The 12,904-nt window shown below is 41.3% G+C and overlaps 1 protein-coding gene across 5 annotated transcripts in view; it reads left to right on the top strand.

Moving 5' to 3' along the window:
- Nucleotides 1–12,904, top strand: part of WSCD1 (WSC domain containing 1) — a 62,365-nt gene that overhangs the window by 22,308 nt on the left and 27,153 nt on the right. For all 5 annotated transcript variants that reach the window (XM_081333814.1, XM_081333810.1, XM_081333811.1 and 2 more), the window contains 2 exons: nucleotides 7,347–7,461; nucleotides 9,030–9,214. In XM_081333814.1, coding sequence (XP_081189940.1) covers nucleotides 7,347–7,461; nucleotides 9,030–9,214 — 300 coding nt within the window. The remainder of the gene's footprint in view (nucleotides 1–7,346; nucleotides 7,462–9,029; nucleotides 9,215–12,904) is intronic.

Raw genomic sequence — 12,904 nt, 5'->3', positions numbered from 1 at the left:
TCTCTACAAGAATCTGAACTACTAATGGCCAAGGGAAATTAGCAGGACATAAGAGTAGAAGGAATTCAAGGTGGGCTGGACTTAAGTCTCTTGTGGGCATGAAGCGACTCACTCAAGGCTGATGATGCATTTGACCCCTCCCTCAGGCTCAGCCTGGTCACCTCCCACACCAGCTTTTCTGGATTAGGCAAAATTGGTCACTTATTGCCTCCTAGATGAGCCAGAGGGTAAAATCAACAAAGATGTGAGCATCTGTGTGACCATTGAAGGTAGCCAGAAGACGAGGCTCAAAATATCACAGCAGGCCTTAAGGCACCTTAAGAAGCCTTTTATAATATTATAAGTAGTCCTTAACATAGGACCATTCATTTACTGACCATTTAAAGTTACAACATTACTCAGAAAAATGACTTTTGATCATTTTTCACACTTATGACCATTGTAGCACTCTGCCATGGTCATGTGATCAAAAATCAGACTGGCAAGTAGTAGTAGTAGCAATAATAATAATAATAATAATAATAATAATAATAATAATAATAATTTGGAAGGGACCTTGGAGGTCATCTAGTCCAACCCCCTGCTCATGCAAGAGGACCTATACCATTTCAGACAAATGGCTGTCCAGTCTCTTCTTAAAAGTGTTGGAGCATTCACAGCTTCTGGAGGCAGGTTGTTCTCCTGGTTAGTTGTCAGGAACTTTCTGCTTAGTTCTAGGTTGCTTCTCTCCTTGATTAGTTTCCATCTGTTGCTTCTTGTCCTGCTTTCAGGTGCTTTGGAGAATAGCTTGACTCCCTCTACTTTGTGGCAGCCCACAAAGAATAGTATTTATGAGGGTTGCAGTGTCCTTGAGTCATGCGACCACCTCTTGTAACCTTCTGACAAAGGTCAGTGGGGAAGCCAGATTCACTTAACAACTGTGTTACTAACCGAACAACTGCAGTGATTCACTTAACAACTGTGGCAAGAAAGGTTGTAAAATGGGGCAAAACTCACTTAACAACTGTCTTGCTTGGCAACAGAAATTTTGGGCTCAGTTTTGGTTCTCAGTCAAGAACTACCTGTCATCTTAAAAACAGTAACATAAAGCAGAAGGAAGAGGTGAACCCAAATATTGTATCTACCTGGCAATGCAACAGTAACCTGAGGAAGTCCAGATGGCTTATGATCTGCAGCTGCAAAGGATAAAAAAAAATACCCTTCCAAACTCCCACCTTCTTAGCAGTTTATTGTGGGTGTCTGTTCACAGCTTGTGAACTTCCTAATTGCATGTTTGCAAAGTGCCAATGTTCACCTCTTTAGAAGAAACATACCATTCACCTTGTCTCAACATTTTAATTCAAGAGTTCTAGCTTTTCCTCCTCCTTTGCTGATTTTTTATTCTTTTTCTTTCCTTCCCCCCCACCCCCACCCCTCAAAGGCAGGGTGATGTAGACTCTGTTGGCTATTTTTAGCAAAAAAAAAAAAAAAAGCAGCTGAAGATTGATTTATTTTGGATCCATCTGTGAAAAGCTTTCGTTCAGAGACTGAATGCGAGTCTGGAAATAATGGAGGAAAAAAAATGGATAAAAAAGCACAGCCTCCATTTAAGTCTAAAAAGCTTGTGTACAGAAGTGTTCGTGGACATGGTGTATGTCAGAAAAAGTCAGGATGGTAGCTGTAGTTATTCAAAATTGCCATTTTGAATTTCTTGATCCTGTTCCCTGTAAAGCAGGGGTGTCAAACTGCCGGCCTGTGGGCTGGTTTCATCATACAGAAGCTGTGCCCACCCCATTGCCGGCAATGCAAAAAGGGTCGCGATACGTCGCGACACGTCACGTGACGTGGCGAGTTTGACACCCGTGCTGTCAACTGACTTTGGGGAAGATATAACCAATCTGTTAAGAGGATCAAGACTATGTTGCTTTACACCAAGGGTATCCAACGTTGGCACCTTTAAGACGTGCAGAGTTCAAATCCCAGAATTCCCCAGTCAACCATTTAGGCCTGTGGTGGTGAACCTATGGCATGGGTGCCACAGGTGGCACGCAGAGCCCTCTCTGTGGGCACGCACGCCATCGCTCCAGTCCTAGGCCTCCAGCTGAGTTTTATAAAACCTTTTCGCTTTAGGCCTCCATTGCCATGTGCGGGAAAAAAAAGGTTCAATCAGTCAATCAATTTCAACTTCTCGCAGGAAAAAAAAGATCTCGCAAATTTGGAATTGATTGATTGAACTTTTTAGTCCCACCCAGTCTGCTGTTACCACCGCAGCTACGCCCACCCAATGGGCCACGCCCATCCAATTGGCCACATCCAGCCAATGGGCCACGCCCACCCGACACCCGACGATACCTAAGTGGGTTTTAGGTTGCAGTTTGGGCACTCGGTCTCTAAAAGGTTCACCCGGATTTCATCTAACTGGTTGATTTCTATGATGGCTTGATTTCATTAGAAATCAGGCTCATATAGCTCTACAATAACAAGGAAATGGAAAAGGTGTGCAGGAATGTGAAACTCGAGGGACTTTTTGAAACAGGAGCATGTATGCCATTCATATATACAATTCTTTCTACTTCACTCTCCTTTAAAGAACGGAAAGTATAAAGTAAGCTAAACCGGGCAGGGTTTGCAGGTTGCTTTGAAGCGAAATAAATAATTAAATGACAACATGAAAAAGAAAAATATTGATCTCTCTCTCTCTCAAATATCTTTTTCCCAACTTTAAATTACTCAGACTGGGATATGAGAAATATAGGAAGTCCTCGACTTACGACCACAAGTGGAACTGCAAATTCTATTGCTATGAGATGCGGTTGTTAAGTGAACCCAGCTTCCCCATTGACTTGTTAGTCGGAAGCCCATGAGAAGGTCGCAAATGGTGATCACGTGACCACAGGATGCTACAACTGTCATAAATACATGCCAGTTGCCAAGCACTTGAATTTTGATCACATGACTACGGGGAGACTGCAACACTTGTAAGCGCAAGAGCCACTTCTAAGTTGCTTTTTCCAACGCCACTGTAATTTCAAACATTGTTAAATGAATGGTTGTAAGTTAAGGACTACTTATACCTAGAACAGTGTTTTTCAAACTTAGCAATTTTAAGATGTGTGGACCAGGGCAGGGGCCCCCAACCACCGGGCTGTGGCCTGCCAGGAACCAGGTCACACAAGCAAATGAAGCCCCATCTGCACACACACATGCGGGATCCAGGCAGCAGGTGAAACCACACACTCCTGGTCCATGGAAAAACCACCCTCCATGGAACTGGTCCTTGGTGCCTAAAAGGTCGAAGGCTACTGGACTGGAGTACTGGGTTTTGATTGGAGAAATCCAGGCGGGCTGAGGAATTCTGGGAGTTGAAGTTGCCAAGTTTGAAATACAATGACCTAGAAACGTCTGTAACATGTCCTTGTTGCAGAAATAATTTAACTAAATTGCATGAATTCTTCATTCATGGAAATGAAATTGTTCACTAAGATGTGTGCATGGAAAGAGGGCAAAGTGGAAAGAGGGTCTGTCAGTAATAATTTTTAATCCACAAACGCACACATTAATAAAATTCTCTGGTGAAGCTCAGTAGCTTTCGTTATTATTATTATTTATTTTTACTGCCTGCAGTGGCTTCCCTTTGCATCAAAGCTCTATGGTTCAGATTTCCTTGTATGTCTTTTATCTTCCGTGATTCAAACCAATCAGATAAAATTTAGCTCTGCTTTTAGAGACCGCTGTGCACATTTGTGTTGCTGTCAGATTTTGTGTAGGATAACACATGCAGTTGAAGAGATTTCTAAGAAACCCAAGAAGGCAGCTAGCTATCATGGGAAAACAGACTTTATAAACCATCAACCAATCCATTTCCAAAGCTTTTACAGCACATGCTTAAATGAAAAGGAGATATTTATGAGTGCTACACTTTTCTAGTTGATATGATAGAGTGCTATAAAAAGACACATGTATTCAGTTTGGGAAACCTTACAGAAAATGTCAGCTGATCAATAGCCAGTGTTGCTGGCACGTGCTAACCAAAAGGTGATAATTTTTTCCCCCCACCATCATGTCCTTTCACAAGAAATCAAATAAATGGCTGGTCTTCATTTCTCCACGTATGATTTTTTTCCCCCTGTTATCTTTTCAGTACATTTGCCTGACAGTTTGCAAGATCGAATTCATAAGCTTTATCAAGGAGATGCAAACTTGATGGTTTCTTTTTAATTTTGCATTATAGAAGGGGGCAATGAAAGAAGATTGGTTTTAAATAAATGTTGCATTGCTTGAAGATTTTTCAAGTGGGATGTCAAAGTCAAGGAAACGCAGCAAACATGCCTTAACAATGCCAGAAGAAATTATATCACTTCTGCTTTCTAGCCCTGATTCTGTTTTTTTTCTTCTTATTTCTCTGATTAATACAAAATCTGGGTTGGCTCATTTCTTCAAGCACATCTGCTTTAAAGTCTGACTAGAATCAGAGAATGGATTATAATGGTTTGCAAACTGACATGAGAAGTTTCATAAACACTCCAACTTTTATGGGGGAAGTGAGAAAGTTGATTGTAAACGGTCATAGTTTTGAACAAAGATGAAATATCCAGCAGTTAGTCCTTAACTTACAACAATGCCTTTAGCAAAGTTCAGAGTTGCAATGGCATTTTGGATAAAGTGACTTACAACCAGTTCTTGCACTTACAATCATAGTAGCGTTGCCCGAATGTCACATGATCAAAATTCAGGTGCTCAGCAACCTGACAGGTATTTTAAATGGTTGCAGCATCCTGGGGTCATGTGATCAGCATTTGCAACCTTCCCAGCCAGCTTCCAACAAGCAAAATCAAGGGGGGGGGAGAGCCAGATTTGCTTAACAACCACATGATTCATCACTCTGATTCGTTTTAAAAAAGTGGCCAAAAAATCGTAAAATTGAACATGAATCACTCAACAAGCACCTTGCTCAGCAACAAAAATTCTGGTCCCAATTGAGAACAAGGGTTGAGGTATGTGTGTGACATGACACCAGTGTTTCAATATCTAAGGGGCTGCCACAAGGAAGAGGGGTGGTGGTCAACCTATTCTCCAATGCCCCTGAAGACAGGACAAGAAGCAACAGATGGAAACTAATCATGGAGAGAAGCAACCTAGATTCGCTTAACGGCAATGATTCACTTAACAATCGTAGCAAAAAAGGACATAAGATCAGGTATGGCTCACTTAACAATCACCTTGCTTAGCAATGGAAATTCTGATCCCAAGTGTTGTCATAAGTTGAGGACTATCTATACCAGAAGATTGTTTTTCAATGTCAGCAATCAATTTCCCTCAATGCAGGCTTCCTGCAGTACTGTAAGAAATTAAAATGGCTTAACCAGATGGATATTTTTATAGAAGACCCACCCAGACCTATAGATAACCATCAGGAGGGAGCACCAGCCATTGTTACCATTCATAATTAACCCACAAATTGAAGCGAGGGGGGGGGAAGGCAGGAACACCAAGGCAGTGATAAAATAAAAGATGTTGAGACCCTGGAAAGAGTGCAGAGAAGAATAGCAAAGATGATTGGGGGACTGAAGGCTAAAACATACAAAGAACAGTTTCAAGAATTGGGTACGTCTAGTCTAGTGAAGCGACGCGGTGGCTCAGTGGGTTAGGACGCTGAGCTTGTGGATCAGAAGGTCAGCAGTTTGGCAGGTGAAATCCCGAGTACCGTGTAACAGAGTGAGCGCCTGTTACTCGTCCCAGCTTCTGCCAACCTAGCAGTTCGAAAGCACGTAAAAATGCAAGTAGAAAAATAGGGACCACTACGTTGGGAAGGTAACAGCGTTCCGTGCGCCTTTGGCGTCTAGTCATGCTGGCCACATGACCACGGAGACGTCCTCGGACAAACGCTGGCTCTTTGGCTTTGAAACAGAGATGAGCACCGGCCCCTAGAGTCGGCAACGACTAGCACGCATGTGTGGGGGAACCTTTACCTTTAGTCTAGTGAAAAAAAGGACTAGGGGTGTCATGATAGCTGTGTTCCAATAATTGAGGGGTTGCCATAAAGAAAAGGGGGTCAACCTATTTTCCAAAGTAACTAAAGGCAGGACAAGAAGCAAAGCTCAGGCAGGAAACCCTACACCATTTCAGACAAATGACTGGCCAGTCTCTTCTTAAAAACTTGCAGTGTTGGAGCATTCACCACTTCTGGAGGCAGGTTCTTCCACTGATTAATTGTTCTAACTGTCAGGAAATTTCTTCTTAGTTCTAGGTTGCTTCTCTCTTTGATTAATTTCTTCTTGTCATGCCTTCATGTGCTTTGGAGAATAGCTTGACTACCTCTTCTTTGTGGCAGCCCCTGAGATACTGGAACACTGCTATCATGTCACCCCTCATCCTTCTCTTCATTAAACTAGCCATGCCCAATTCTAGCAAACATTCCTTATATGTTTTAGCCTCCAGTCCACTAATCATCGTTGTTGCTCTTCTCTACACTCTTTCTAAAGTATCAATTTTAGCTTATTCTAATGTGTTGTGGGAATATATCCTTACAATCACAGAGAAGAAGCACATGGAAAGTTTGTAAGTGGGACTAGAGGGATCATCATCTGTCATTTTTGCATCAGATCACCTCCAGAGACTGTTCTGAACTATGGTCTTCCATGAATTCAACTGGTCATCTTGGAAAGTCACCAAAGATGGCAACTGTCATTCCTACCAATTCCAAATTATTTCTGCATTATGTAAATATGTCCTTATTTGGTTACAGCTCCACCTTCAGTATGTTTTAGAGCATGTACTTGAGTTCTGTTAATAAATACATAATGTTACATGTGAGAATTACAAATATATTCTCACTGCTAATACTGCACAAGACAAGGTAGAAGAAAACAACACAAAAGCATGGCACAGGTAGTCCTTGATTTACAACCATAACTGATCCCCAAATTTCTGTTGCTAAGCAAGACAGTTGTTAAGTGAATTCTGCCCCATTTTACGATTTCTCTTGCCACATCTGTTCTTGCCACATGACCCTGGGACACTGCACGGCAACTGAGTCAGTTGTCAAGCATCTGAATTTGAGATCATGTGACCCTGGGGATATTGCAATGGTTGTTAAGGGTGAAAAATAGTCATAAATCACTTTTTTTCAATGCCCTTGTAACTTGAAACGGTTACTAAATGAATGGTTGTAAGTCAAGGTCTACTTACATGCAGTTTAATTCTTAATCATGTTTTATTGCTTCTTCCTGGCAGAACATGATGCCACTGGTATTATACGAGAGGAACGGAAGGCTGTTCTTTAGAAAGAACACTGATTTTTTGTATTCTGTTCTTCTCACGATTCTTTCTAACCGTCTTTCTGTCTGTAATATTTTCATATGCTCAAGGCACTTATATTGGCTGCTTTGGTGACGACTCAGGAAAAAGGACATTGAAAGGAGCTGTGTTCCATGACTTGAGAAAAATGACGATTTCCCATTGCCAAGAAGCCTGTGCTGAGAGGTAAAAAAATTAGAATAAGAAATAAGAAGAACACAAAAAACAAACATTTCTTCTGCATCCTGTTGCCTCTCAAATGTTCAGAACAGAATGGATAAGCCAGCCAAACGTGAATTGGTCCCTATTTTATAATTATATTGACTCAGCATGAAATGGCATGTGAGAATGACCTTGGGAGGCAGAAAGAACTGCTGCTTCAGGGAACTCACTGCATTTTCAGATGACACTAAACTAGCAGAAATAGCTAACATATCAGAAGACAGGTTCCAGATCCAGATGGATCTCGACAGACTTGAACACTGGGCCCTATGAAACAAAATGAAATTCAGTGTAGAGAAGAGTAAGGTTTTACGCTTAGGCAAGAAAAAAACAAATGTACAGGTACAGATTAAGTGAAACACGGCTCAATAGCAGTGTGAGAAGTTCCTTGGAGTCTTGGTGGACAATCCCTTAAATATGAGCCAACAGTATGCGGCAGCAGCCAAAAAAGCCAGCACAATTCTAGATTGCATTAACGGAGAGATAGAATCAAGGTCACATGATGTATTAGTACTGCCTTAGTAAGACCACACTTAATACTTACTCTGCTGCATCCAGTTTTGGTCACCAAATTATAAAAAAGATGTAGAGACTCTGGAAAGAGTGCAGGAAAAAAGCAACAAAGATGATTAAGGAACTCGAGGCTAAAAGATATAAAGAACGGTTGCAGGAATTGGATTTGTCTACTCTAGTGAAAAGAAGGGCCAACAGTGAGTGGCCTGATAGCACTGTTTCAATAATTGAGGGGCTGCCCACAAAGAAGAGGGGGTCAACCTGTTTTCCAAAGCATCAGAAGGCAAGACAAGAAACAATGAATGGAAACTAATCAAGAAGAGAACCGCCCTAGAAATAAGGAGAAATTTCTTGACAGTTAGAACAATTAATCGGTGGAACGACTTGCCTCTGGAAGTTATGGGTGCTCCATCACTGGAGGTTATTAAGAAGAGATTGGACAACCATTTGGCTGAAATGGTATAGGGCAGGGGTAGGCAACCTTGGCTCTTTTATGACTCATGGACTTCAAGTCCCAGAATTCCTGAGCCAGCATAGCTGGCTCAGGAATTCTGGGACTTGAAGTCCATGAGTCATAAAAGAGCCAAGGTTGCCTACCCCTGGTATGGGGTCTCCTGTTTGAGTAGGGGGTTTGGCTAGAAGACCTCCAATTCCTTGCTCAAGCAGGAGACCCTGTTCCTGCAACCATTCTTCATTTCTTTCAGCCTCCAGACCCCTAATCATCTTAGTTGCTCTTCTCTGCACTCTTTCCAAAGTCTCAACATTTTTTTTATTTATTTATAATGCGACCAAACATGGATGCAGTATCCCAAGTGTGGCCTTACTAGGGCTGTAGAAAAGAGTCCTTGGAGTCTCTCTCTTTCCCTCTTCAACTTCTCTCCTTTCAGTTTCTCCTGGACTCCCCCTACTTCCGTCTCCCAGGTCCCTCTCTTGCCTGCCAAATATTACTCCATATTTGCTTGTGGTATCGGTTGCAATAATGATATAGGAAGAAATTCTTTTTGGTTCCTTTCACCCAGGGCTTATAAATATGCCGGCTTAGAATATGGAGCAGAATGCTATTGCGGAAACCAGCTGCCAGTGAATATTGCAAAGCAGGAAGAATGCAACAATGAGTGCAAAGGGGAGAAAGGGACCATCTGTGGAGGCATCAACAGGCTCTCTGTTTACCAGGTGGAGGAATCAGGGGCCGGGCCTAAACGACGTAAGTGATGTAAGCTTCTTAAGTGAGTATTTATTTCCAATAGGGATGGGGGCAACTGAATGCATGTATTGTTTTCTGTTTGACCGGTGTTAATAGATATGCAGGCATAAGCAGTAAGTAAGTAGATAAGCAGGGATTATTACCAGACAAACAATCAAGCAGAAGTCATTACGGGTGGGGGCACCCCTCCCCCCCAAAAAAAATACGGTAATAATCTCTGTTATGGGTACAGGATAAGGGTGCAAGAGATGGATCTGGGAAGTTGATGGGGTTACATTTTGAACTCTATATTCTTAATTCCCCTCATCAGGACGGTTCCAGGTTGTCTCTTTGCTGATGTTCACATCAACTCACTTTGATATGGAAGGACGCTACAGACCTATAGATTAGCACTTCCTTCAACTGATTCTGTTGAGTGATTCTTAGCTTCTGTCCTAATGTAGCCTATCATTAAGGGACCAAACAACAGGGGGGGAAAAGGAAGATTCTAAAAAAAAACACCAAAAACATAATACCTGTAATGAGCAAGATTTAATTTGGCAATGAATAAGAAATTCGTGGTAAACTTTGTTCATCATTTTTGGTTTAAAAGGAAAAACATTTCCTTTTTCATCCTTTTCTAGTTATCCTATTATTTATTTATTTATTTATTTATTTATTTATTTATTTATTTATTTATTTATTTATTAAATTTTTATACCGCCCTTCTCCCGAAGGACTCAGGGCAATAAATATTGAAATATAAATACAAAAGTTAAAAAGATTAAATAATTATGCCCAATAAATACAACAATTAAAACTATGTTAAAATCAAATCCCAACCCCAAACCCATCAGACCAGGCCCGATTGTTCAAGATCCTATTAGAGAGAGTGGAGAATAATATATCTTAAATCTTTATTTATTCTTCTTTTGCTCAAATATGAATGCTATTTGTGGAGAAGGAATGCTAAAATTGTTCCCTTTGCTAATAAAAAGGATTTTTACCCTGCAGAGTTTAACCTGCTTCTTGGCCCATTTACCAAATTTATATCCATGCTAACACTTCTTGGAGTACAAAAGCAGCGTGGGGTTTATTGATTGATTGAGTTATTTGTTCCCAGAATTGGGAATGTTTGAGTGGGAAGAGGGAGTGCAGGTAATCCGTGACTTACAACCATTCATTTACTGACTGTTTGAAGTTACAACAGCACTGAAAAATGTGACTTATGACCACTTTTCCCACTCACGGCCATTTCAGAACCCCCATGGTCACATGATCAGAATTTGGATGCTTGGCAACTGGCTCATATTTATGACGGTTGCAGTGTCCCGGGGGGGTCATGTGACCCCCTTTTGCGACCTTCTCACAAGCAAAGTCAATGGGGAAGCCAGATTCACTTAACAACCGTGTTACTAACTTAACAGCTGCAGTGATTCACTTAACAACTGTGGCAGGAAAGTTCGTAAAAAGGGGCAAAATTAATTTAACATCTGTCTCATTTAATAATAGAAATTCTGGGTTCAGTTGTGGTCACACGTTGAGGACTACCTGTATTCCTGAAGCTTTCAAAATTCTGATTGGTACCACTTGGGCTCTGTGTGATGCCTAAATAAAAAGCATTATTATTGATTAAAATAGCCAGACCATTTAATTGATTAATTGTGGGGGGGGGAAGAGTAAGTGATTGGCATTACTATCATATTCTTACTGACTTAGAAATAAAGTCTGCAATATTCAGTGGAGGTTAATCAAAAACTTTCTGGCTGAAGAATTGCAGCCTCCGCAGTTTTCTTAAAGTACACCCCTTTTAAAAGACAACAGTCAAAATGAAATATTCAGATAGTCCTCGACTTACAGCTATTCATTTAATGACTGTTGAAAGTTGCAACAGCACCAAAAAAAAGTGACTTATGACTGGTTTTCATCCTTACGACAGTTGAAGCATCCCTGTGGTCACATGATCAAAATTCAGAGGCTTGGCAACTGGCAAATATTTATGACAGTTGCAGTGTCCCTGTGATTGACATTTGAGACCTTCTGACAAGCCAGGTCAATGCGGAAGCTAGATTCACTTAACAACCATGTTACTAGCTTAACAACTGCAGTGATTCACTTGACAACTGTTGCAAGAAATGCTGCAAAAGTGGGGCAAAAGTCTCTTAACAACTGTCTAACTTAATGACTGAAACGTTGGGCTCAATTGTGGCCGTAAATCGATGACTACCTATATACAACATTACCTCTACATACAATCCTTGGGTTCCTCCTTCATTAAAGTCTCCTAGCTTTCAAGGATCTTTGGCAAATCTTCATAGGTGCATTATTTTGTATTAATGAATATCGTTCAAACTTTTGGAAAGTTTTGGATCCCCCGGGATTTAGCTGGTTTTATTTCTGATCATCCCAGAATCCTAGAGGTGCTTTTTCAAAAGACAATTCTACTTACATTGTTTTTCCTTCAAGGCGCTTCGCTTCTCATCCAAGAAGCTTCTTCAGTTCTAATAGTCTATGGAGATTCTCAGTCATTCAGGTCAAGGTGCTTTTCACGAGGCAACTGGGCTTTCTTTGTTCTCTTTGAAGATGTTTCGCTTCTCATCCAAGAAGCTTCTTCAGCTGGATGGTGGGGAATGGAAAGATTTATACTCCTTGTAGACAGCTATCATTTGCATTCTTTTAGAGAGTCATTGATGCCGACTGGAGGCTTGTCTGTGTCCTCAAGGTCACCTGAGTGGTGCAAATGGGTGTGGAGCCTTCTTGGAACTGTCAAAAGGACTGTGTTGTAGACTGGAGATAAATGATGTCATCTATCTCCCCCTCTGTTGAGGGAGGGCTCTTCAGTTTTGACCTAGATGGCCTCTTTGACCCCTCTTTCAAACCAGCAATTGTCTCTGTCCAAAATGTGGACTTTGCTTTCTTCATAAGAGTGGCCTTTGTCTTTTAAATGCAGATGGATTGCTGAATCTTGTCCTGATGGGTTCGTTCTCCTATGTTTGTTTGTTTGTTTGTTTGTTTATTATTTATTTATTTATTTATTTATTCGGTTTATATACCGCCCTACTCCCAAAGGACTCAGGGCGGTTTACAAGGCAAAATTTAAAAACAATACAATATAAAATTAAAATTAAATTAAATTAAGTCTAGCCGCAAAAAATTAAAATCACAATTTAAAACATTAAACCCCTCAGTCCAGGCCAGATAGCTCAAAGAGCCAGGTTTTTAGGTCCCGGCGAAATGAACGAAGGTCGGGGGCAGTCCGGAGTTCCGTTGGCAGTTAATTCCATAGGGCAGGTGCGCCCACAGAGAACGCCCTCCCCCTGGGGATCGCCCGTCGGCAATCCTTGACCGGCGGTACCCTGAGGAGGCCCTCCCTGTGGGAGCGCACAGGACGATGGGAAATTGATGCTGGCAGCAGGTGCTCCCTCAGATATATATATGGTACCATACATTTATGAAGTGGTTGTTTTGTTTCCCCAATGTATAATATAATAATAACAAGTTGGAAGGGACCTTGAAGGTCATCTAGGCCAACCCCATGCTCAGGCAGGAAACCATATACCATTTCAGGCAAATGGCTGTCCAGTCTCTTCTTAAAAACTTCCAGTGTTGGAACATTCACCACTTCTGTTCCACTGGTTAATTGTTCTAACTGTCAGGAAGTTTCTCCTTAGTTCTAGGTTGCTTCTCTCCTTGACTACTTTCCATCCATTG

Source organism: Vipera berus (genome assembly GCF_964194415.1).
Source record: "Vipera berus genome assembly, chromosome: 1".
Lineage (NCBI taxonomy): Eukaryota > Metazoa > Chordata > Lepidosauria > Squamata > Viperidae > Vipera > Vipera berus.
Note: the sequence above shows the minus strand (reverse complement) of the source record. Positions and strands in the feature narration are given on the sequence as shown.